Here is a 27,500-nt window from a genome sequence, read left to right as displayed (position 1 = left end):
GGGGCCACTGCCCCGACCTCCAGGGCATGAAGCAGGTATGGAGGAGATCAAAACTCCAAACATCCAGAGGCCCCCAGAACACAAGAGACCAAGGAAGACCAACAGAGGGGCAGCCGCGCCACTATCCCAGAAAGAGCTGAGGAGAGTCCCAGATGAGGGGTCACTCAGCAGCCGCGGAGCAGAAGCCAGGGGGGGTTGCAGTGACGTGCCTGTGAGCTCCGCCGGCAGCCAGCTGTGCCTGAGTGACCGAGCCCCGGGCCGAGAGGCCGAGGGCACCCCATCCCCGAAGTGGCCCGAGCGAGCCCCAGGCTCCATGCCCCGATAAGCAGCCGCCAAGGAGTGAGCCGGTGGGTACCTGGGCGCCCACCCCCGGACACAAAGAACCACCAATGCACCGATGTCTGAGGGCGTCTGCCACCGGCAGGGGAAGTGGTGGGGGGAGATGGGCCTCCAAACCTTGGAGGGCCTGAGATGTCCCCAGAGAGGTGGCGTCTGATACCCAACCTGACATATAGACACAGACAAACAGGCACACACAGATACAAACACCCTCATGCTCTCAACACTCACCCAACGTGGAGACAGACATAGAGAGACACTGTACACACAATCACACTCCCCAAGCGTACTCTAAGCCCCGGGTCTAGGTACCCTTGCCCCTGGAGGGGGAAACTGCGCCCTTAAGACTCTGATCTTAAGTAGCGGCTACAGGAAAGTTAGGAAAGTCTAAATACCATACCAGGCAAGACCCCAAGTACAAGCTGTGTAAAAATGTCCCTGAGACAATCTAGTACATAACAGCAGGGTGCAAGATGCTAGCATGCAAGGCATACATGGAACACTGTTACCAAGTAGCCAGCATAGTATACAGGAACATGTGTAGCCATTATGGCCTGGGAGTCAACCGCCCAGACTCTAAGTTAACTTTTTCAGGGTCTTTACTGACATTAACAATAGCTTATAAATCATGATGTTTTTGTTAGTGTTTAGGGTGGTTGTCGGGCTTTATTCATGTCATTTAATGCATTTGCTGAAAAGAGGAAGAATCTAGTTTAAGCTATGCATTAAATCCGATGAACTGTGATATCATACAGTTACTTACACTTGGGAGCTGACAAACCACAGTATCCCGTCTTCTTCAAACTTTATTTGTCACACTTATTACACTGACAACCAAAAACGTGAAACCATATGTTTGTGTAAATGCAAACAAACAGACATAGAAAAAAAAACTTTTTAAAATTAAAAATAAAATATTTCAAAATAATGAATGAAAAGTAAAAAAAAAAAATGTTTACATATTGATTTAAAATCATATCAACAAACTCTTTATACAAACTAAGGGCTCATTTGTTTTTTGCTACAACTGAACTTGTGCTGGCACTGTTAACTATCCACAAGCTCGCCATCAGACCCTAAAAACAAAAACGTATAAAAAGTAAAAATGTGAAAAAGCAGAATTTGTTAAACGATCACTTCAAGCAACAAAATTTGTCTGCATCAAAGTTTCTCTCATTCATCAACCGAAAGCAACGTCAGCTGTATGTTTTGTTATACTGATGCTTACTGCAGGGCTGAAAGCTACATGCTCATCTATATAACAACAAAGAGCCTGCCTGTATTTTGTGCTTTGCCTGATATTAAACAGAATGATAAAGCTCCATTTGGATTTTCTTCTGTGCAGTGCACACTTTCACTAGTCTCCACCCTAGCTATCTTGTGCTTGACAACCACATAATCCACACTGCGGGCAGCCATTTAACATATTCATGATCGTTCTCCATCTCCACGTGTCCTCAGCGCTCCATAAATACTGCTTAGCTGACATGGTGCATATTAATTGGTGTGGGTTTGAGTGAAGCCATGTACAGTACTGATGCATCAAGAAAAGTCAGAGTAAGAGATAAAACAGGCAACATCTTGATGAAAATGCAGATGGGCAACTACAGCAATGAGTCAGTGAGCATGTGTTAGTGAGAATGACAGAAATATATCTCAGCATATTTCTCTCCGTCTGAGGTGTGTCATCACAGTTTGGTAGCGAGTCAGTGTTTTATTAATCGGGCCGTGGACTTGTAACCTCTGCTAATTCTAATTTTGATCCTTTATGAATGAATTTGCACTTAAATGTTAGCCATACGTGTATTGAGGTGACTCTTTTAAAGTCAGACTATGGCCATGCTAACTCAATCTTATAAGTAACCACAGCCCTGAATAAAGTAACTGGGACAAGGTTGGAGTGATGATAACACTGCAGACCTGTTTTTACTGAGTTGGAACTCAAACTGTTACTCCTGTGTGCCCTGTGTATAATGACTGTATACTGTAGTCGTTGTGACTTAGACATAACTCTGACTTTAATGTTTAACACCATAATACTGAACACCTGGGGCTCGACTTGGGTCTCGTGACTCGACTTTAACACTGTAACTATCTATATATTTCATGCTTTTGACGTCTAAATGTTGCCCATGTGTCATAGCCTCAAGATTTAGCCAGGAGCATACAGCAGCCATTAGAGCACTATTGGGGGAGAAAAACAGCATATAAGGCTAGCAGCACACAAGTACAGCGATCACATGACATGTTTGAGAGTGCAGAGTAAACATCCTCAGCAGTTGCAACCATTCCTATAAGCAAAATAGAGATATTTGAATCACTGTATGTAAGACGTTTAACATGATGCAGCATTTCAACGATGATAGTCACTACTTCCAAGAGGAATCAATAAAGTGCCAAAACCTCACTTTCAAAGTTGCTACAGGCTTTACTTTCTCATCAGTAATCCAGAGGAGTAGCTTAGAGGAGTCGCTGCTGTCACTGTAGTCACACCTTATCATCTAACTGTTGATGATTTGATTGGCTGCACTGGTATTGGGACTTTCTTTCCTGCTGTCAGTGATGTCCGAATATAGAGTTTAACAGCAAGTACTAACTGTAACCCATAGTGAGTCTAAGTCCTACATTCATTCACAATATCTCTTAGAAGATTGTAGTTTTTGTAGAATGACATAAGTGTTGAAAGTCATTTTAACACAAAGAGGTGAGTGTTTATGGTTACACTATTAATAAAGGGTACTTATCATGCTCACTTCCTGCTCTACAGTTTTGTTCTGGGACTTTACTAAAATGTCATTATGAAAAATTCTGTGTGAACCTGTTTTAATTGCTTTCGTTTTTCTGATTGGTTGGTCCTTGACTGGTTTCTGCAAACAGACCTCAAAGCCCCGCCTCCTACAGGAGGTCAAGCCGTGGCTCTGGTTGTGCCAGGACATCGGTGCAGTGCTGACATCAGCAAGGCAAGAGAGTGGAAAAAATCCCTTTGTAAAACTTGTGTTTCGAGCCCGTCAAAGCCTGAGTTTCAGACTGTGAGCTCATTATTTCAAACTTCGGCTGTGTTTAATATGGACAGTCTCTACAGATATGACAAACAATAAGGGAAAAAGTATATGAGGAGTGGCATTTTTCTACTGGTGGTAATTTTGACAACTTCATACACTGTTGGTTACTTTACCCTGAACTAATATATCATATTTATAAAATCACCACATCTTATATATAAAATACTGATCTGTAACTTACCTAAATATATTCAGTTATACCACAGTTCATAGTTAACCACCTCTTCTGTAATATTTTTGATTACTTTCACAGTTAGGGAAACAGTCGGCCACTCTGTCTAATGATTTGTGACACAAATTGGTGCCACAGCGTGTTGACATTCAAACATTAGGGTTGTAAAATGATGCTTTAAGCTATGATTTGTGCAGAGTTTGCTTTTAATTTGTCCCATGCAGCCACTGTACAAAAAGGTAGCAGCGTAAGGCACACTAAACACAGGCATTTCTATGGCGTGATGGCATTATTAACCTATCCAACAGGAGTTTAATCTTTTAATGAAATTTCAGCTTCGTCAATCACACTCTGTTGATTGTTTGTCTAATCTCAAACATGACGTCAGTGACTCCTCCTCTACTCCCTCCTAGCCTCAGTCTTAGCTCAGCTGACTGGGCAACACTTTATTCCCATCAGCGTCTCCCTTTTCGCTCCCTTATTTCTCTCTTTTCTTTCTTTGTTCTCTCCATCAAAAACATTTTTCATTATTTTTCTTCTGCCACCATCTCCCCATCCTCTTTCATTATCTTCTTCCTTCCTCAGGGCTTCCTCTTATCAGCTGTATATAAAAGAATCGTCTTCATCAATCAGAGATGTGTGTCCTGCTCTTCTTCCTCCTCCTCTGTGGCTGCTTGATTGACAAATACCTAAAAAGAAAAAAAAGATTAGTGTCTTCATGCTGTTGCCAGGCAGAATGCGTTTTTGTTTAGTTTAGTTTTCTCAAAAAGGAAGGTTTAGCAGTAACTCATTTACTCATTATTTACTCCTCCATCTCTTCATCGTATTTTTATCCCTCAATTAGTCTTTCAATCACCTGCCAGCGACTGCTGTCCTCCCCACCTCTCTCTCCTCTTCCTCCTCCTCCTCCTCCTCCTCCTCCTCCTCCTCCTGCGAGCCCATTGGTACTTGGCTTCTTTTCCTGCATCTCAGGCTGGCCATCATTAGTCACATCCAGTGTTGGGTTATCATGGCAACCGTTCACCACAAAGTGAAGCTCCTCAGCACGAAACTGTGTGGAAAAGAAGGGGCAAAAGATTTATAAAGAGTGATCTGAGTCCATTTATCCAGTTCGGCAGCTCAGAGACATGAATACCTTCATCTCTCATGAACTCAGCAGCAAAAAATTAAATTAATGAAAGAAAACCAATGAAAAGTCTGGCAAAGTAAGAACACCTCAAAGAAACGCTGATACACCTCAGCCCTTAACACAGGCTAGAGGGATTTAACAAAACCTAAACTAAGATGAATATCATCCCTAACCATGATCATGTTCCCAACATCATATGTTTGATCTAACTCTTTCATTCTGGTCACAATTTATGATAGCTAACCAAATTAATACATTTAAATTAGTACATAGTTATTTTACTGTTAAAACCTATAAAATTATGATAATGTTTTCATATTATTAGTAATATTATATTTGGATTTGGACAACCTGCAAGCTACATAAAAACCCATCACCAGTGGATCAGATTATTAACTGAAATCAGCTTTCTGGAAGCACATTTTAATTAATGTCCTTTAAAATGTATTTATTTTATTTTAATTTGGTCTGACCTGTATTTAAAGAAGTGCTGTGCTATTCGTCTTTAGAGACTGCGTACCAGCGCCCTGCTGAAGGCCCTTCTCTCTCTCGTGCGCATAAGAATAAAGGAAGGTGTTGATTACCGCTGACCGTGTCTGCAGACTTTGTTAATTAAACTACCAAGACACCATATTACATTAGGTTAATTTACTTAAGTATAGAGGATATAATATATATACTGTAAACACTGACAAACATCTGTGGTCTTAAACACTTGACAGCACAGCTGCAATCAGCACGGGCCACTGTGTTTGTGCTTACCGCAGTTTTAGTTGCAGGGAGCCGTCTCTGCCAGCAGATGTATATGAATCCAGATGTGATGATTACCATGCAGATGGAGCCGATGATAACCAGAACCACAAACAGCTTGCCGTAGTCGCTGCGTGTGTGACTGGGCCGAGACGGGCAGTTGCTGGCAGCACTGTAGTTCTGGACGCCCACCTGAAAAGGTACGCATGCACAACAATTAACCATTAGTTTAAACTCATGTCAAACCCGTTTCACACTGTGACAGCTCATCTTGCTCTTAAGTGGACCAGTGAAAGTCCCCTTTTTTGTCAGTAAACAGCAGTGTAACTGCACATTTACTCCCTGAGATATCTTAACTCCTTAATGCCTAGTGTGTCATATTTGACACATACAATTTTCTGTGAGTTTTTGAGACTTCTACATGATTAGTGTGATTTTTTCCCCCTGAAAAACTTAAATAAAAGCACAATACATTTTTAAGCAATTTAAACAAAATTCCAGATGTAGCAAATATATATGGAGCGGAATTATTTCAGATTTCAGGCTTTAGAGGGTTAAAATAGGAAAAAGAAGTGCATGTCTCAGTTTTTCCACTTGAAAAAGAAATGCTATAGTATTAAATAAAAGAAATCTGTCACCATGAATGTTTGGGCTTATATTGTAAGAAATACCAGGCTGTTGTCATTCCCAACACATAACATACCGACGATTTGTCACGCCCTGAGGCGGCCCTATGACACACGCCGGATTGTGGATGGAATCCAATAGAATGACGCTCCCGGTGGTAACACACGTTTCAGCCGTGTATACATTCAGAGAAAATGTCCTTTTTTGTGTGGAACCATTGTAAAAAAACAGACATTTCTACAGTCAATAGAATTAAAAAAACAGGAAAACTTTTCTGTTATTTAATTGTTTATCTTTTACTTCGGTGTAGTATAAATGGGTATGCGAGTAAAATCTGCAAAACTTAAATATTCATAACCTTCTTCACATTTTCCAAAGCCATCCACTGGTCCCTGGTTTAACAGAAAGAGGTGCATTTTTTTCCATTACAGAACACACAGGTTCACTGTGTTCTCTTCAGTATCTTAGCAGAAATATTTGAATCTGATTTGCTGGACACTCCTGCAACAAAATTAAAAAGTTTCTAGATGTTGTACCTCAGTCAGACATGTCTTGATCTCTGCCAGCATGCCCAGCATGTCTTTGGTCGGGATCACTCCTGCATGAAAAAACATATCTTGTCAGACACAGTCCTTCGAGCCAACACAGTGCCTGTGTGTGCTTGAATATGTGTGTTACTGAGAAGCTCTTAAACTTTTCTTTGGGTCAAAACTGAATCAAATGCCTCAATTTAAGGATTCTCTTTATATCATGTTTCTTTGTCTGATACTGAAGCCTGACATTTGCAACTGTTGGATATTTGTGAAGGCTTTTTGATATCACACACCCTGAAGGAGGCTGAAAATAACTTAATGTGACAGCAGACCATCTATTTTTATGCAAAGAACAAAGAAACTGCTTGAGACCCCTGATCAGAACCGAATATTTCAGGGTGCACCCTTGGTTCAGAGTTAAATTATTAAGATTGGGATAACTTCTGTTGATACATTTTTATTTGTGCTGATTGTTTTTACTGTTTCATGTCTGTCTGCACATTGTCGTCACACAGTTGCCAGCAGCCACTGCAGTCTGGCTACGTGGATGAATATTAATATGCTTGTGCACTCAAATCAGTAACAGGGACTTTTTAGTGGTGCTCTGTTGGGTTTAATATCTCAGACTCACTACTGTTTTGCTTGAGCATATAAAAATGACAAGTATGCTCCTGTTCAGATTTGTAATTATGACCCTTGTTGTGAGTTGTAGCCAGAGATCCAACTCTATTCATCACAGATAATCCCCAACCTGAAGTTCAGGTCAGTTTGACAGAGGTTTTGATGTAGTCGTTAGCATGAAGTTGAGGCTCATGGTCAAATCGTCAAAAAAAGGATTTACTTGGCCAAAGATCCAGCAGTGCTGGAAGCTTTGCACAAAGACACAGCCTAAAGGACAACAGGCCAAACAGAAGTCAGGGATGTTTTTGATTTTTGACTCCAGAATTTTGCACCTCATTCAGTATAAAGCAGTTAAAGCTAACATAATATCTGTCACACAGGACATTTTACAGCACAGTGAGTACTTTTATTTTATAATTACATTAGATTTTGTACTTTTTGCAATTTTTCTTTGTAATTTTAATGTTGTATTTTGTTGACTAGGAAATAAGTCTTTCTTCCCCCTATTGGCTATAAATAGGGATGCTGATGCTGTGCGCTATGTGTTCCAGTTTAACAGTTTAAAACATTTCTGTTTGTACTTATTGTGTTTTACTATTTTCTCTGCATTTTAAAGTACATGTGTACGTGCGTGTGTGTGTGTCTGTTTGTGTTTGTGTGTGTGTGTGTGTGTGTGTGTGTGTGTGTGTGCGTGTGTGTGTGTGTGTGTACCATGCGCAGATGCCACGTTCATCAGCAGCTGGTGTTGCTGGTGTGTAGGCTTGCTGAGGTAGATTACCCATGTTCCCTCAGGGCTGCTCATTCTCCGAGCAAACACTCGCTCTATAGTCGTCAACAACCGCACACCCTGGTCTAAACGGAAATCCTCCTGTTACACACACACACACACACGCACACACACGCACACAGACACACACGTGCACACACACAAAGGTGAGGAAACAGGATAAAAGGAGTTAAACTACAGTAGCTCAGTTTTGACTCCATCCCTGTTTCTGTATCAACCACTGCTGCAGTGGCGGTGAGGGTTTGTGTTGGTGCCATGGACACAGATGCTCGTTCACCGACACACACAAATACAAGCAGCCCCCAGCAGTCTGGGTTTTAGAGCTCTACAGCACTCATTCACCTGATGTTTGCTACTGCAGTGGGAGAGAAAAGTCTGGCTCCTTCTTCAAAGAAGGACAAATCACAGCTGTGTGTGCTGGTTCTAGGATGAATAATTGGCTTCAAAATTGTGTTCTCATATCTGACCTGTTTGGACTGGTTCAGACCAAACGGACCACCTGAGAAGGAGTGTCTCGGTTTGCTTGCAAACAGATTTTAGTGGTTTATTGTCGTGTAAAAGCAAAACTGTGTGCCCAAACCACAGCTGGTCACAGCTATCTCCAAGATCAACTGCACTGAATTTTCTTAAACAAATTAGCTAAAACGGAATCAGACTGCTGAAAGTATTGGTATTATATGAACTTATAATAGCAAGAACTGAAAGAATTACATATTCTGATATTAAATATTACTATTAGACATATGAACTTATATGTGACTTTTTCTAACCAGACATTAGACTAATAGACAAATAGACACTAGACATTTTCTAAGTAAGCACTCAGTGCACTGAGCAGTGCAGACGGGGTTAAACGTATTCCTGAATGTTTAAAAAATGTCATGAAATAAAGTTTATACTTATCATGTGCACAGGATTCAGATCCATCTCTAACCACTACAGATGTACAGAGTCGCCATGTAATTAAGTGAATTTAGCCAACTAAAATTTAATTTCAGCTTCATACAATTGCATAACTGCACATCAGTTCCAAACACTGTTGGGATGTTTCTGTGTCTGTAGTTTTTCAGAAACTGTAACAGATTGATAAACATCACTGACGTGGCAGTTAACCACTAAAAATGACCCCTGACTGAACAAAGGGGCATTAGAGGAACCGCTTCAGGTGCAGTTCCTCTAATGGCCACATGAGGCTGGCTCCAAAAAGAGAACTGAGTCACAAAACTTCATCTGACAATCATTTTTGTGGTGTTGGTGTTTTGTAAAGCATTTTAAATGGAATTTTGTAATAAAGAGTAAAGTCTTCTGTGAGATCCAGACGGCCCAAAGAGTCTGTGCTCCACATTTTGCAATCGAAATTCTAGGGTTTTATTAGCCTAATCCTCTTTCATCCAAATTTGGTTACTTCTGATTCCAAAAGGCGATCGTGGCATCTTCCAAACTTCTTTCACTGAAACCATAACCATAAACCTCATATCAAATGATGTCCTACTAATGCATAAGTCAGGTAGAGGTGTACTCACGCAGTTGATGTTTTGTGTCATGTTGAGGACGACATAGCCTCGTCCAGTCAGCTCACTCCAGTCGACGCAAACTACCTAAAAGATTTGGATTTAAAGTGAAATAGCGTTATAAATCCCAGAATTTTATGATCTGAGTAAATAACTCATATTTGTCGTTTGTTCCCACTGTCTGCAAGTTTACCTGGTGTGTCACCTCTACTCCATTGAGATCACTGTCTGGTAGTAGGACCTCTGCGACCCCACCACCCCTGACCTCTGACCTGTGAGACTGCAGAGGCGTGGTCTTTTCCAGCCAATTCCAGGATGGGTCGGTGAACCCAATAGTGGGGGAAGGATCAGTAGTGAGTGGGATGATGTGTCTGATTCTTGTTTGTTCACGCTCCATCTTTTTCCATCTTTCCTCCTTCACCTCGTCACTTCTGTCTTTTGGTCTAAATCCTTGAGTACAGAGGAGGCAATTTGTCTGCCTTAGTCAGGCTTGCTATGATCATAACACTGAAGAACTGACAGACCTGCTGTGCTATCACTGAACAGATGCTTCTAAGGGGAGGGGCTTAGAGAAGCTTCACACTGATTATTACTGGATACTCACCTTTCTCCACACTCGGCTGCAGAGGCTCTCTGCTGGGAGCCAAGCCAACTTCAGGTACAGTGGGATTGTGGGTAAATACACCTATGTGTACGAGGCCTATTTCCTCCTCTTCCTCTTCCTCCCTCTCAGCCTCTTCATCCTCTGTCTCACCTGCAGAAACAAACCAATGCAGCAGAGATAAAAACACAGAAGCTTCTCTGTGGTTTACACTCAAGCATTTCAACACATTTTCAATCATCTAAATGTGCAATTTGGATTTATGTTGCTGGTAAATTCACCAAATCTTCTAGAACAAGCTGAACCTTTTAGTCATTACAGTTAACAATAAATAAAAATGAGAGACATCCTAAATTAAATGACACCAGAGCAAACTTGCTGAGTGCTGGATACAAGGAATAGTTTGATTTTGTGAAATACGTGTATCTACTTTGCCTTCAGAGAATTTATATCATTTTAATGCCAGTCAGCAGATGGTTACCTCACTTCAACATAAGGCTAAACATCTGTCCTGGCTCCATCTTAATGCAACAACATCTGTCGAACAGAATACTTCTCATTTAATCCACACAAACACCTGACCTGAGAAGATTACAGTTTGTATGCATTTTATATTTTTATTCAACAGGGATGATGCATATTAATGTTGAAGCGTTTAAACAAAATGTAACCAATGCAGTGTCTATGCTACTTCTAGCCACAGTTAACTTGCTGACTTTGTCCCTGGTTAGGCTTTTAAGACACAATGTTTCAATACAAATATAAGATTAGACAGAAAACATCATCAATAACAATATGAAGAAGAAGAAGAGCAGCAGCAACTACGACAAATGAAAAGAAATGTTTAAGCACAACCATTAAAAATGGTAGAAAACTCATCTGAGTGACGGCAGATTTGCTTTTGTTTAAGCCATAATTTTACCTTAGCATTAAATCTTTTTTGTTTTTATTTCTTGTGGCAGTTTTCTAACTATTGGTAGTTTACAATCTCCGCTAACAGCTCCCCTTGTGACTTATTGAATGCTGCGCGAGGTCATTCAAACATTTAAATGCCAACTTTAAAAAGGAAAAATGAATTGAAAATGAATTAAATTGGCAAAAAATCATGTTTTGGATGGTTGGATCTTAAAAAGGTTCCAAGTTGACCTTCAACATGCAACACGAAGAAATGGGAGTGAGACAAAACATTTTTTTGAGCACGCAATGTATTGAAAACAATGCTTAAACTTTGATTTCTGTTTTGGGTGGGTTTGCGGGGTTTTTTTGGCGGTGTGGTCCTAAATCAGCTGTAAAACAACCTGTTTCAGTTTAAATGTTGTTTTCAATAAATTGCATGCTCAAATAATGTTTTGTCTCACTCACATTTCTTCTTGTTGCATGTTGAAGCTCTACTTGGAACCTTGTTAAGACCCAACAATGCAATGTACGATTTTTTGCCATTTTCCAAGTGGTCTTAAACTTTTGATCGGGACTGTATATCTCAGGAAAGGGTTTAAAACTTATTTGTAATTCTTCGGGAATCCACTGAACCACTGGAAAAATTATCCACAAACAGAGAAACCCAGGATTGACTGGCCTACAAATATTACTCCAATAGTGCATCAACGACTTATCCAGGAGGTCACAAAAGAACCCAAAGCAACATCTAAAGAACCGCAGGCCTCACCTGCCTCAAAGTTCATGATTCAACAATAAGGAGGAGACTGGGCAAAATGGCATCCATGGGACAGTTCCAAGGTAAAAAAAAAAAAACCCCACTGCTGACCACATCACATTTACCCCAAAACACCCAAGAGAAAATATTCTGTGGACTGACAAGAAAAAAGCTGACATTATTGGAAGGTTTGAGTCCCGTTACATGTGGTTTAAAACTAACACAGAACATCATGTCAGCAGCAAACATGGTTTTGGTAACATGATGGTCTCTGGGCTGCTTTGCTGCTTCAGGACCATGACCAGATACAGATAATGTTATTCCTCAATAAACATACACATACAGAGACAAAAGAATAAAAAACAGTCACTATCCAGAAATTTCAGGTGATAACTGGATTTCCCGAAATGTCCGACGTAGCACAAACATCTTATCCCACATAAACAGCAAATACAAAGCACAAGGGTACATAAATACAAGAACATTACAGAAACAAACGTTGATATCTCACAGGGGAACAGGGAACAACATAAAACAAGGAAACTGCTTTAGTGTACCTTTTGTATAACTTCCCAGCAGCCCAAAGTCTGTGCCAGTGTCGGTCTCTGGGGAGGCTGTTCCTACAGCATCTCTAGCGGCACTTGATGTGCTAGTAGTGGTAGTGATGGAGGAGCGAAGGCCTCCATATCCGCTAGAAAGGACATCTTCTTCCCGCTCTGCTTCCCACAGCTCTTTATCTAAAGGACCCACCTGTATAGCAAATATCACATTAGTCCTTGTTTTGTTGCTTGTCCTGAATCTGTAAGTTAAGTTAAATGATTAAGTTTATGGTGACCACCCAGCTTAATAACCAGTCTGAGTTACATTCACACAGATACGGTTAAATGGGTTCATTTCTCTATCCTCACCTCCAGAACGGGGGATGCGCGATGCTCCTCTGGCCCAGAATCAGGTCCCTTGGCTGGGATGGAGATGCTGGACTGCTCAGAGGAGGAGGGGTTGAAAGACGGACTGTAGCCTGTGTGACACATTGAGACATGTCACAAACATATGTTGTTTCTTTGAGTCCGCTGCCTGTAGTGCTGAGGATTTGACAGCTTATCAAAGACTCACAGGAGATACAGAACCAGTTAAAGGAACAAAATTAATTACGCTGGTTGGTAAATGTTTATATATATATATATATATAAGAACTGTGCAAATTTGACTTTGAATATGAGGAAGAAATTATTAGTCCTCAAATCCTTTGTGAAATACCTGAAGTTAACCTGAAAAAAAATCTCTTTCAGACCCAGAAAATATGCCCATCATTTACATACAGTCTATGCTTTTATCTCTTCTTCTCCAGCAGTTGGTTGTATCTTCAGGTGCTTTCCCACATTTCTATATACCCAGACTGAAAGTTTACCCTTGGCAAAATCAGTATTTAAGAACCAATATCATAACTCACTTCCCACAACAGCTTGAGATGCAGACGTAATGTTTGCCCACCAAAGTGGAGCGGCACAGTCTGCAAAAATGTTGATTTAAAATTGTTTTTTCCCAGGCAAACATTTGGTCCCAGACATCTGTGGAATAACAAAAAAGTCTCTGAAGATGCAACTTCCTGCTGAATGACAGCGGGCTTTGGTAGAGAACTAAATCCCAAACACAAAGAAGCTGCATGAGGATGTGTTTTTTTAATAAGGGAAACGATTTTTACTAACCAATCAGAGCATCGAGATCTGGTGTTGTGTGGTTGACCTCAAAGGCATCCAAAACATGTTGATCGTCTCTCACTCCTCCCTTTTCGTCTTCCTTTTTCCCCTTTTTCTCATTTTCCTCCCCTGCCTCTTTCTCCCACTCATCTTCTCCTCCTCTTCTCTCTCGGTCCTCTGGGCCCTCTTCTCCTCTGTCTCTGTCCTCCATATCTGTTCCATAGAACCCAGAAGCTTCCTGGGAAGAATCGCCAGCTCCTGGCCCGCTGACAAGCTCCGCCTCTGGGTCAGTGAAGTCTGGATTTACCGTGTAGCTTTCTGCATCTTGTGGAACTGCCAGATGAACCATACGCTGAAAGCGGACAAATATTTGGTCAGATATACAGACACACTGAGACAAACTAATAAATGATCAGCTGCAGAATAACCACAAGAGCAGATGAAGGTAGACAAGAGCTAGACATAAATATTTCTTAAATGAAAGCAAGGATACAATATTGTTTCAGAGCTTTTCCAAACTATTTATCCTTTCAGCCTCTCTTCCTTGATTCCAAAAAATTCAGGTTTAATAATGATGATTAACTGGCATTAAAAAAATAAATAAATAAAAAAGCTGGGCTCAGAATGATCAAAGGAATGACTCATCATTATTTCATGTTGTTATTTACACGATTTCTGCTCCTACAGAGTGTAATTCAAAAGGGCAGCAGCGGTGCATCCATGTTTTTCACGTTGAAATTATTTGTGCAAGACTTAAAAAACATACTGCAAGAAATAAAAAGATGAGATTTTTTTCACATAAGCAAAGACAAAATGGCCAAACTAAATTGCATGGTTCTTTTCCAGTTCAGTTCTCCATAATTCATCTAAAGTATTTCAGTTAATCTGTTACAAAACACAAATTCTGAGCAGTGTGCCCTCACCTCCATCTCGTCTTCCACATCCAGGTTGTCATCCACAGCTGCATGAGCTCTTGCCACCTGACTCGCAGAAGGTGGTGCGCTCAACTGAGATGAGTTAGCTGACTCCATTTTGGCCTGTGAGCGAGACGTTTCATGTATCTCCGGCCAACCCATGTCATGAACCAAATGAGGCTGGGCTCGCACTAACTCCTGGACCAAATGGCGTTTGGTTCTCACTAACTCCAGGATGAAACTTGACTTGGCTGGACTTTCATCCCTGAAGAGATGAGCCGCCGGAGCGTTGAGGGGAATTACACGGTGGGAAGAACCCAGCCTGAAGGCATCACAGCTGGCCAGAAGGGCTACAGGGAAGAAAGCAAAAAAACACTGGAGATGATACTAGAATGTATCACTGCAGTTAATCACACTGGAGCGGTAGCTTAGTGTGAAACTAATTGCCACTGATTAATAGCATACTGAGAAAATGTGTAAAGAAAACAGAATTTAAGGAAACAAATCAAACATAATCTCAACAAAGGATGGGAAAATGGAAATATGTGAATTAAAGCTTTCCTGATAGACACATACACAAAGTGTGATTTTTGAAAAAGTGTGTGTTTGAAGTTCACATTTCTGGCTCAGATGGAATAAAACTTGTTATGAAGGTTTTGCTGTAATTACAGCTTGTCAGCTGTCTATCCTCTGCTCCGAACATCTGGACACCATCTGCTCTTATACGGTGAATGAAAAAAAAACTTACAGTGGCTCACAATGAAAAAATAAAGTAAAAACTATTAAAAAACAATTAGAATTAAATGAACTGACAGATGAAATCCATTTAACTAATGCAGAGTTACAGCACTCCTTGTTTTGTTAGAGCAGAGCAGAGACAGGAGCACTCTATAGACTGTATTGCACATTAACGAGATTTAATTTACTGTTAAATACAGAACTCTCAAAACAAAGAAGTCTTATATTCACTGGTGAGCTTGGAACATCAGTGACAGCTCTTTCATTTTGTATTTAAATTTCTCTCAGTATCTTATCGGACTCCCATGACATCTTACTGCACTAATTCCTTCATTTGCTAATTGATTCACTATTCATTTCTGTGTTCACTAATTAATGCAGAGCTTAATTAGAGTTTATCATTACCTGCATAACAGAATTCTGTACTGTCGTGAATGTCTTTGGTAAAGCAGTCAGAAAAAAGACAATTTGACAGACTGTCCTGTTTACAGTCAGCAGGACTATAGAGAGTCTTCAGAGGAGAACAAAAAGCATCAACAGTTGTGTTTTCTAACCGTAACCGAGTAATTCTGATGCCTAAACTGTGCAAAGTAGCTTTCAGTGATGGAAAAACCAAAAAACAAACAAACAACTGAAATGGAAAAGAATGTGTACATGAACACAGATCAGCACATGAGACCAATCAGATGAACATTGATGTCCAGCAACAAGAGCCAATGTTGTAACTATTCTACATTACTGAACCAGTTAATAAGAACACATTTGAGCTGTTTAGTTTGTGTGTCTTTTTAGTACAATACTGTCTTGGTTTCTTGTTTTTTAGTGCACAGTTAGTCATCTGTAATTGAGCTGGCTATTAGTAAGTAATTATAGATGAACTCAAGCTTATAGCTGTAACTGCTAATAAGGAGCTCATAAATTAATTTTAGAATAAAGGCACAGCAGTCTCCCAAACATGTTACTTACAGCTCACACACCCCTATTGTGCTAGTATCACCTGCTCACCCTTTTGTTGTTTAATTGCTAACTTCTCCAGCTGTGTTTTTTTTTATATAAATTGACCAATTCCTGCACCCATCACTTATGCATGCATCACTAATCCCTAATGGAGGGGGAGCCCTCGCTGTAACCACCCATATGTAGCCGTCTGAGACCACAGATGGCTGTCTGACCTCAAAGGCTAAGTGAACAGATTACATCATCATAGACAACATATCTCAAACATGTCTGCAGCATGCTAACCCAACCCTACAGTCCCCACCCCGTGATCCACCAGTTCCCTCCTGCTGGCTCGAGCCAACTTTAAATGTGCAGACCGAAGAGAAAAAACAACCCCAGTGATGCATTTTAGTTCAACTGACCAATTATAAATACTGTATAAAGTCAGATACATTGGATGCTCACTGCCTGAACTGTGTGTGTGTGTGTGTGTACACAGTATGTAATTATCAGAATTTTTCCAGAAAATGCTGTCACGGCCAGCGGGGGCAGACCGTGTGGAGAGTGTGTGTGGTGGACCCAGGCGCGAACACAGGCGAGGAGACGGGAGTGAACTTAAACTGAAAGCGAGCCTTTATTTGGGCTGAAACAGAGGGGAGTAGACAAAGCATAACAGGGACAGAGACTGCAACTAACCAAAAACCTAAATTGGAAAAACACTAACATGACTGAAAGGTATAACTATGATCACTGTGAACAGAATGCTGTGCAGATGCATGTAAACTGTGAACCAAATGGCGTGACGAAACAGACATGAACATGACCTGCACGGAACCTCATCGTGCGGCTGCATGAAAAACAACATAAACCAAATGGCAAACATGAACTGCACAGAATTCTGAAAAACACTTAACTTGACCAGAGGGGAGGTACACAGACGACGCGACGACGAACAAAGGAAGACTGAGGACTTAAATACACACATGAGGTGATCAGGGGAAGTGGAGACACATGAGAACACAGCTGACTAGAATGAAACATAATGACAATACAGGGGAGAGTAACACTAACTACAATGAACAAAGAACACCAGACTCTTCCAAAATAAAACAGGAAACACAGAGACATAGACATGGAGATAAAACATCACATGAACTTAACATAACCATAGACATGAAACATGACAGGTAGACGCACGAACCAGAGAGACTGAGTACAGGGGGAGATGACAGAAACAAGTACGAAATAAAGGACTAAACAGCAACCTAGAAATTAACTAGATCAAAAATGAATGCAAACATACATAAAACTTAAACACTGGGTCACACGACCCAGTACTGTGACAAATGTCTCTTAAGCAGACAAATCTAAATTAAACCTGGGGCTTAATTTAGGTAAGCCCAAGGACCATACAAAGTACAGCTAAATCAAAACTCACTGGAGCCCATGCACTTCCAAAGAAACCCAGCTAGGCAACCATGGTAATTTTAAAAAAAAAACAAAAACACTAATGATGATGTGTTTCTGTGAATATGTACAGAATATATCATTAAAGAAAAATTGAGAAAATGTCACAAAAGAAGTTGTTTTTTATCTGCAGATCTTTTTTTCGATTTTAAAAAGTGCTTTGCTTCAAGAGAATGGGCCATGAAATGCCCTTCTCACTGTGAGTTACAGATCCAGTGAAGAGCTCCAAGGACAGTGAGGTAATATGCAAGAGAGGATGATGAGGTGGTGGATGGATGAACAGAAGGAGGGAGAGATAAGGGATTCATCACCTAGAGGAGAACAGCTCTGTTTCTGTCGCTTTAATTCCTTTTTATTAAAGCAATCCAAGTGACTGAAGAAGTCACTTGGGTGAGTGACAAAACGCAGCGTTCTCCTACTGAAAACGTTATGTCCAGATGAACAAATTCAACCTTTTGGGGTTTTTCCTTTGTACTTTCCAAATCCCCAAGTCAACACTGTGGTGAATCCATAAGCATCCATACAGGAAACACAGTCCTTATTTTATCCTGAGATCATGAGAATTGCAGTTTATTTAGTTAAAATTAACGCTCTCCAGGAAAACCTATAACAATCAGCAGAAAAACAACAGATATAAAACTTCTACTCCCTGATTCATCGCTGATCAACAAATATTTGGCCATAAAGATATAAAAAGACAGTGCTTCGTGGGTTTAAATTTTGCTATGTTGGTACTGATGCAGCGTTCTTTTCAGTCTTACTGAACAGATGCTGCATTATTATGCCACATACCCAAGAGGAATACATCGTACAACTGAACTAATGCAGCAGCAGTGAAAACCTCAGGCCACAATGACTGAAACCTCAAACACTGTCAGTATCAGAGTACGTTCTTTCTACTAAACTCTACTCTAACAACAACAGAGACTTAATACTGAAATCATAAACTGTGTATAAGTATGGGTACCATGGTACATCCCCTGGTGGCTACACCTACAGATCATATAAAAACATGGATGTAACCACCTTGACTTCATCTACTAGGCACAAGCTGAATGCTTTGGTATTTTGTGAATGAGAGGACTGAGGGATCACACGCCACGCTTTATTGTCCTTTTATAGTCTAATTGGGACTTCACAAAATGGACATTAATTTGCATTTGAAGTTTAAAGGTAATAAGTTATCTTTGGTTTTAAAAAAAAGCATAATTTTACATATTTATACCACTCAAAGCTACCAAAGGCCGCTTTTGATGTAAGGGAACCATTATTTATAAATGAACACACTTGATCATAGAGCCAGGGCCACAAGCAGCAGTGTTCCAATAGATTTCTATGCAATCTGATGTGTTTTTACAATCAAATAAACCACCAAGTAGATCCACTGCTCTTTTAGAAAGGATTCAGAATTAAGGACCTTCAGCACCACCTACACATTTCCGACCCTGAAACACAAACATTTGATCTGGCCTGTTTTCAAAGTAGCTGTTTGCATGTCGAGAAGCTATGAGCAAGCTCTGAAGCACCAACTCTTTCCTTTCTAAAAGAATGCTCTGACATCAAGGGCTCCTTGCTCATGAATTATAATGAGCTAAGAGATCAATATTTGATCAGTATTTGGTCTTAGGCCTCAGCTTTTGTTTGCAAAAGTTTTTCACTTCACACTGGTATTGCATTAGTAGTCCATCTACCCAAAGGTATATACAAAGAGTTCAGTCATTCCTCCATCTATTTATCTGAGTCCAAGTCACAAGGGTAGCAGACTAAGGAGAGATGTTTAGACGTCACTGTCTCCAGACACTTCCTCATCTCTTCTGGAAGCTGAGAGATGTAATCTTTCTAATGTACCCTGGGTCTCCTTCAGAGGCTCCTACCAGCAGGACATGCCGGAAAAACATGCATCTGACCAGGTAGCATCCTGGTCAGATCCCTGCACCACTTCAGCTGGCTCCTTAAAATGTGGAGCAGTAACGATTACTCCAATCACTTCATCCCAAATTACAAGCAACACGATCAACTTAAACATTTAGACCACAATTAAAGAAATAGAGCAGTGTTATATGTGTAATTAAAGAGTAATAAGAAAAATATAGATTATATTACATGTGATCTCATGCCTATAATTATTAAGTGTGCCTATGCCAAGAGGCACACTTATTACTATTCGTCAGATTTATCCTACTTATTATTATTCCTCAGTTTCTGCCTGAAATTTTGCAGCGTAATTCACCCCGCAGTTTTGAGACAAGCTTCATATATGTTATATCATTTTGTGCGGCTGGATCAGGAATGGTGTGCTATGACTTTTGGTGTTTATTACTTCTATAGTTTTTTAAATATTAATATTTTAATACAAGTTTTTGCCCATTGAAATGAATGGGAAGGTTTTGGAAGGTTTCATTTGTGGTGTGTTGGCTCCATCTTTTGGTCCCATTGAAACAGATTTCAAACTTCATTTGTGGTGTGTTGGCTCTCTTTAGTGGTATGCCGGGAGTGGTACGGCCTGTCTACCCTTATTTGGATTACCGTAATGACGACAATATCAACGGCGCGCACAGCGTCGCTGCTTTCAGGAACCATTGGAAGTTTTAAGGTTGCGCGAACCATTGAATACTTACGGTAAGCGAAAGGGCGTATGCTTGGTGGAAAACTCCATATCCCACAATTCATAGCACGCCTCTACGAGTCAAACAATGGCGGTTCGATTTTATATTGCTCTTATTCGTGTTTCTAGGTCACAAAATAAACTTTTAAGATATTTTCAGGCCAGAATGTAGTTGATTAAACTTCAAATATCTGCTCGTTTTATCAAGACATCCCATATTAGCAACAGTGCTCTGACATGTCGGTGCTGCCTGACAGCTAGCCGGCTAGCTAGCTAGCGCGGCTTTGCTGACAAGCGACAGCCGGCCTGGATGACAGTGAGGGCAGCTTACTCTTGTTTCACCCCCCGGTCGACCCGTGTTCAAAGCTGGACTTATTTTTCTTTTATATCGGCCGATGATTTATTTATTCATTTTAGTAACGGTATAAACAGTGGAAGGTGGTGGATTGTCCAGATGCTGGTCGATGTGGAAAAAATAACTCAGTTGTTTGGTGGTGGCTAACGCGGAGCTACAACAGAGGGCAGCTAGCCACCGGTGTATGACAGAAAGGACATGCGGAAAAAGAGAGATCGATTGACCGGGCCTGGCTTACACCGAGAGCGTTCCCCCCCCCCCTCGCGCGCCACCGGTACGAGAGTCCGGTGAACTGAATTTCAGGTAAGACGTTATGACTGCAGTATATCTGGGTGAGATATAAACCAAGTATATAGTTATTTTCGTTGTGCTGACTGTTTACAATTAGTTACAATAACTTGTACTGCACTAGCTAGCATGACAGACTTTCTATACAGCTGGGTGGGTGCTGTGTTACTGATGGTGAACTTTATTGTATTCATAAGGTTAGTTAGTAGAGTTGCCAACCTTCCCGTGCAAACGGAATCGTCCCGCATTCAGAGAAAATATTATGCGTTTCGTATTGGATGTCACCCTAAACAACAGCAGTACGTTTAAGCTTGATCAGCTGTTGTTAGAATTCATTTGATTTTAATTTCTAGTATCAGCTGATGTTTGCTGGAACCAGGAGATGTCCTTACTGAATCATCAGAGCTGAACAGGTGATGGAGAAACGAGTGACATGAATGAGTTGAAGGGAAGTTATGAACTGTTTCTGAGAGACAAATAACACCAAGCTCCTTTTTTTGTGTAGCTGACAGCTGGTAACTGTGCAGGGGCGGATCTAGCAAAGCTTTTGCCAGGGGGCCAGGTAGGGCATTAACAGGGAAAGGGGGGCACAAAGATATACTTTTCTTTCTTACTCTCATATAAAATATTTAGCTTTTATTAAATAGTTATCTGAATCTTACAACCAAAGTTTGTTTAATAATACACAAGATTGGCTGTAGACTAGAGCTGGGCGATATAAGATTTTTTCATATCACGATATGTTTTTTTCATTTCAGGCGATAACGATATATATCACGATATAAGCCAAATAACTATATTTGTAAGATTTAAATGTGCCGTTGCTCACAAGTAAAATGTGAAATAATCAGCAGCTTGTCTTGATTTTAATATTTATTTCCCATAATAAGTTCAACAGGGTAGATGTACTTAAGGAACATGAGAATTTTTCAGATAAATAAAGGCAAATATTGCAAACTACACAAAAGGCAGCCGCTAAAGCGTTTAAGTTTCAAAATAGAACAAACAAAACAGACTACTAAATTGTCAATTCCACTTAGAAACAAAATGTTAATTCTAAAAATAAATCTTAGTTTGTTTTACAGAAGAACAGACTTTTGTCAATATCAAATAAACTGAGAACTAAAAGGAAATTTTCAATCTCTCCTTGTTGTATAGCTTTCTTAACTTTCTGAATCCTTTATCATCTGCAACTGAAAATAGTTGTGGATGATCACTATACCTTTCTAATGTCACGTTGTTGTCCCTGGCTCTCTTTCTCTCTCTCTCCCTCTCTCCCTCCCGCTCTGTTCCTGTGCTACTGCGACTGTAACTACCGCCCCCCCCCGCTCAGCGCAAAGCACAAGGCTCGCGTGCGGAGTGAAGCGGAAAAAAAGTGCGAGAGAGAGGGTGAGAGAAAGAAAGAAAAAAACCCACGGCTCGCGATAAGGAGCCGGCTCGCGTCGTTCACGTCAAGCCATTTCGTTCGCGACCGACACATCACTACGAAACACACTTTCCTCCGTTACCAGCGGCTGGCTGCTTCCCAAACCACACATGCGCGGCTTGGCACTTGTGCTGTACGTAACAAGTCACGTGACGTGACGCTGCGGCTGTGATTGGTTCGGCTCTGCGCTACTTAATTTGGATTGGCTGTTCTTCTTTTCTTTTCTTTTTTTAAGAGAGCAAGAGAGAGATGAGGTCTATCGCAATAGTTTAATTTTTCTATCGAGAAAAATTTATTTCGCAATACATATCGTTATCGTTTTATCGCCCAGCTCTACTGTAGACCATTGTTATTCATTCAGAACACTGTGTAAAAATAACAAAAAGTGAATGCAAACGTGCATAAATATTTATTTTACGTGTCTGATGTGTGTGGCGGGGCGTGGTCTGCAGTGCCGCTGCAGGGGAGGCGGACCCACCTGAGCGGCATCTGCAATCACGCCTCTCGGGCGTAAAGTCTGTGCTCTCTCGGCTTTTTTTTGGGTGTGTGTCGGGCTGTGAGTTGAAAAGCTACAGCCGGCTGTGTGGGTACACCAACCATGTGTGAAAAGTGGTCCATAACGTAATGCTTCAAAGCGTGTTCATGCAAACATTGTCGGGTCTGCCGTGGTACAATGGGACTTCTGCTCATGAACCTCTGTGCACAGCGTCTGCAAATCGGGGCTGTACGAAGTCACTTCATCTTTACCCAAAACTGTAAGCTGTCATCTGTGAGGCGCGAGCAGGGTTTGTTGTTACCATAGTTCATGGTGGAGAATGGCTGCTCTGCTGAGTTTTGCTCTCTGTAGCCGTATGAATGGCAAACTACACTGATTAGCAGCGGCATAGGCATACTTAAAATTTCTTCTGAAATTTTCGCTTTCTAGTATTGATTTTACACTTTAAGTTTTTAATATGAATGTGAGAAATTACCAACCATCATTCTTGATCAATGTAGCAAACCAAAAACCAAGAAACCATCCAGGTATTGCTGTGTGTAGTATGTATATCATGATAGCATGTAGCTTGCATGGTACAATACAGGGAGTGCAGAATTATTAGGCAAATGAGTATTTTGTCCACATCATCCTCTTCATGCATGTTGTCTTACTCCAAGCTGTATAGGCTCGAAAGCCTACTACCAATTAAGCATATTAGGTGATGTGCATCTCTGTAATGAGAAGGGGTGTGGTCTAATGACATCAACACCCTATATCAGGTGTGCATAATTATTAGGCAACTTCCTTTCCTTTGGCAAAATGGGTCAAAAGAAGGACTTGACAGGCTCAGAAAAGTCAAAAATAGTGAGATATCTTGCAGAGGGATGCAGCAGTCTTAAAATTGCAAAGCTTCTGAAGCGTGATCATCGAACAATCAAGCGTTTCATTCAAAATAGTCAACAGGGTCGCAAGAAGCGTGTGGAAAAACCAAGGCGCAAAATAACTGCCCATGAACTGAGAAAAGTCAAGCGTGCAGCTGCCAAGATGCCATTTGCCACCAGTTTGGCCATATTTCAGAGCTGCAACATCACTGGAGTGCCCAAAAGCACAAGGTGTGCAATACTCAGAGACATGGCCAAGGTAAGAAAGGCTGAAAGACGACCACCACTGAACAAGACACACAAGCTGAAACGTCAAGACTGGGCCAAGAAATATCTCAAGCCTGATTTTTCTAAGGTTTTATGGACTGATGAAATGAGAGTGAGTCTTGATGGGCCAGATGGATGGGCCCGTGGCTGGATTGGTAAAGGGCAGAGAGCTCCAGTCCGACTCAGACGCCAGCAAGGTGGAGGTGGAGTACTGGTTTGGGCTGGTATCATCAAAGATGAGCTTGTGGGCCTTTTCGGGTTGAGGATGGAGTCAAGCTCAACTCCCAGTCCTACTGCCAGTTTCTGGAAGACACCTTCTTCAAGCAGTGGTACAGGAAGAAGTCTGCATCCTTCAAGAAAAACATGATTTTCATGCAGGACAATGCTCCATCACACGCGTCCAAGTACTCCACAGCGTGGCTGGCAAGAAAGGGTATAAAAGAAGAAAAACTAATGACATGGCCTCCTTGTTCACCTGATCTGAACCCCATTGAGAACCTGTGGTCCATCATCAAATGTGAGATTTACAAGGAGGGAAAACAGTACACCTCTCTGAACAGTGTCTGGGAGGCTGTGGTTGCTGCTGCACGCAATGTTGATGGTGAACAGATCAAAACACTGACAGAATCCATGGATGGCAGGCTTTTGAGTGTCCTTGCAAAGAAAGGTGGCTATATTGGTCGCTGATTTGTTTTTGTTTTGTTTTTGAATGTCAGAAATGTATATTTGTGAATGTGGAGATGTTATATTGGTTTCACTGGTAAAAATAAATAATTGAAATGGGTATATATTTGTTTTTTGTTAAGTTGCCTAATAATTATGCACAGTAATAGTCACCTGCACACACAGATATCCCCCTAAAATAGCTAAAACTGAAAACAAACTAAAAACTACTTCCAAAAACATTCAGCTTTGATATTAATGAGTTTTTGGGGTTCATTGAGAACATGGTTGTTGTTCAATAATAAAATTATTCCTCAAAAATACAACTTGCCTAATAATTCTGCACTCCCTGTATAACAAATAGATAGGATGTGCAATTATTTGTTTAAATCACTCTATTGTAATAAGAAATGTCGAGAACTGCATTTGTCTTAACAGCTGCATTGTGAGGATGACATAGCTGTGAGAGCAAAAATAAAAGTTTCTGATGACTCATCCTGTGAATAAATATATGTCCTGTAACTATGCCCACTGTGATTTGAAGACAACAACTGGCCAGGACTTTGTTATAAAATGCTGTAGCTGCAGAGTGATGGGATGGCTGTGAGCTGGCAAAAACTGTACTAAAGAAGAATTTACAGCTGTGGCCTAATTTATGTTATAGAGGCTGGATCTTGATGCAGTGAACACCAGGTCAAACTAACGTTATGTTTATGCCTATTTAGTTTTTATAATGTCAAAGTTAGCAATAAACTGAAATTTATTTTCAATTAGATGATAGTTTATGTGAGTAAATTTGACCAGTTTTTAACATTTTGGAGAATATAGCCAACTGAGATGCTAATGTACCACATTAATGCTAATGATACAGTTCATCAAAACTTAGCATGCTAGTAAGATATATAACTAAAATTCATTTTTCTAAATAAAAATGCTGTGCTCCATGCCAAATGTTAGGAACTAATTGTTTTACACTATGGTACTAGGCCTTTAGGTTTCTGGGTTGTTGTTTTTGTTTTTATCTACATTGCAATCTCGGAAGCTAATTCTTAGAGTTATCGTTCTATAATACACAAAATCTTTATCTATGTTCCCTTCTTCCATGTGATGTTTGTATTGTATGTATGGTCGGCAAGGTCTGTCATCTCGGTTGTGGGCAAAAGACTTGCAACTGACAAATAAAGGCTATCTCAACATCATCATCATCATCCTTCTTCGCACCATGGATCTAACATGACTGGTTTTATAGCATTTAAGCACCTATAACACCCTATGAAAGCATCTTGTCATTTTCATTTTAACAGGTTTTAATGAGATCTCATTTAAATCTACAAAAATGTAATTGTACATGCCTAGCAACTACCTAGGACTGACCATAAATCATATCTACTAATATCTAACTTTTGTTTGTATGATTAAGTATGTTGGTTTGCCAACAATACAAACAGGCCAAGCAGTACTATAGCACTGGGAATATGTCACTATGAAAACATTAACTTACTATAAGTCATTTTCCTCAAGATGCATACTATCTTTAACTAATTAGTGTAATTTGATTCAAAATTTGAATAGAGGTTTAGTATTTCACTCCATTAATCCATATTTATGGATGTTTGGACAGATATAGGCAAATTTGTTCTTATTTACTTTTGTTGTTACGCTTTTTTAAAACTGCTGGATGCTATCAGTTTAAGTTGACATGGCAGATAAAATCTAATAGTGGACATTTTTACTCTACAGTCTACATAATGTTCCAGGGAATTGGCCTTAAGCCATCAACCTCCATGCTTTAAGCTTTAGATCAGCTTATTAGGCCTGTGCCCACCCCACAAATCTCTTCAACCCCATAAAGGATTCTTTCTTATTTAACAAACTGCCATATAATACCTGTAGTTTTATAAGCACAGACACAAAGATGAACCTCCACATTTCACCCCCCCCAAAAAAGCTGCAATGTGTCTTCTGACAAAAATGAATCCAACAAAAGCAAAAATATTGGAAATTCAAACATGGGGAGGTTTTCTCCTGCAGCTGCCACCACAAAATAACAATTCGGGTTTTCATCGTGACTCGAAAATCAAAATTATTCTGTTTCTAAATTGATTTTGATCAAAGTAAATTTTTTGTCAAATGACAAATGTTATGATCATGTTAATAACTATATCAAACATATCTAGGAGATTTTGGTCTGGTGCAGCTGGTTCTGCCTTCTGTGTGTGTGTGTGTGTGTGTGTGTGTGTGTGTGTGTGTGTGTGTGTGTGTCAGACACTGCAGTGTGTGTCCACTGATTTAAGTGCACTGCGCGCCTCCTACACGCTGCCAGCCTGCATCCACTTCGCAGGATTTAACCTGAGCGATTCATTAAAGGAGATCGCGCCCAGGCTGCTGGTTACACCCTTATTTATCATTATTATTATCATTATTATTATTATTATTATTATCATTAATTTCCTGCAGCACTAAATTAAAAAACGCGCATTTGGCGCTCAGTAATGAGTTTCGTCTTTGTCTGTGATGTTTTCAAAGTCTCCCAAGAATTCTGTCAGCCTCACATTTTCATTGAGGGTGTTTGTTGTAGGATATCCATCGTTCTCAAAATGATGTCGCGGTCTGTGATTACAGCTGCATGAAATAAACAGATCAGACATGATTAAAGAATGAGACTCACCGGTCAGAGTGATGTGGAGCAGGCCCGGCATGTCTGCTGCAGTGCTCCCCTCCTCCGCTTTGAAAGCACAGATCGCTCTGATACAAGCAGCGGCTGCGCTCTGGATGCGGATGGAGGCTGTCAGAAACACGCCGCGTTCATGGCCGCCTCGTGTCCTGTCTGTGTGCGGCTCACCAGCTGACCGTCTGCGGAGCCGTGCAGACAGAAAGACAGACAGGCGAACTCTGTGTGTGTCTGTGTGTACGCGCTGCGGTCAGTCTGATCTGATCCGCTGCACCAACGACGCTGAGAATATCCGTCTGGCTGTTTAACTGCTGTTCGAACTTCT

At 40.6% G+C, this 27,500-nt stretch overlaps 1 protein-coding gene across 1 annotated transcript; it reads right to left on the bottom strand.

Annotated features, from left to right (window-relative positions):
• Positions 1-1,127: 1,127 nt before the first annotated feature.
• On the bottom strand, positions 1,128-27,500 carry podxl2 (podocalyxin-like 2). Its single transcript, XM_019359134.2, has 13 exons — positions 27,173-27,500; positions 14,407-14,747; positions 13,493-13,835; positions 12,695-12,804; positions 12,344-12,536; positions 10,136-10,285; positions 9,725-9,981; positions 9,544-9,618; positions 7,945-8,101; positions 6,616-6,677; positions 5,465-5,644; positions 4,430-4,624; positions 1,128-4,262 (listed from the first exon to the last, which is right to left on the bottom strand). The coding sequence occupies exons 1-13, from the start codon at positions 27,201-27,203 to the stop codon at positions 4,203-4,205; spliced, it is 2,154 nt and encodes a 717-aa protein (XP_019214679.1). The 5' UTR covers positions 27,204-27,500; the 3' UTR covers positions 1,128-4,202.

Source organism: Oreochromis niloticus, linkage group LG5, assembly GCF_001858045.2.
Source record: "Oreochromis niloticus isolate F11D_XX linkage group LG5, O_niloticus_UMD_NMBU, whole genome shotgun sequence".
NCBI lineage: Eukaryota > Metazoa > Chordata > Actinopteri > Cichliformes > Cichlidae > Oreochromis > Oreochromis niloticus.
Note: the sequence above shows the minus strand (reverse complement) of the source record. Positions and strands in the feature narration are given on the sequence as shown.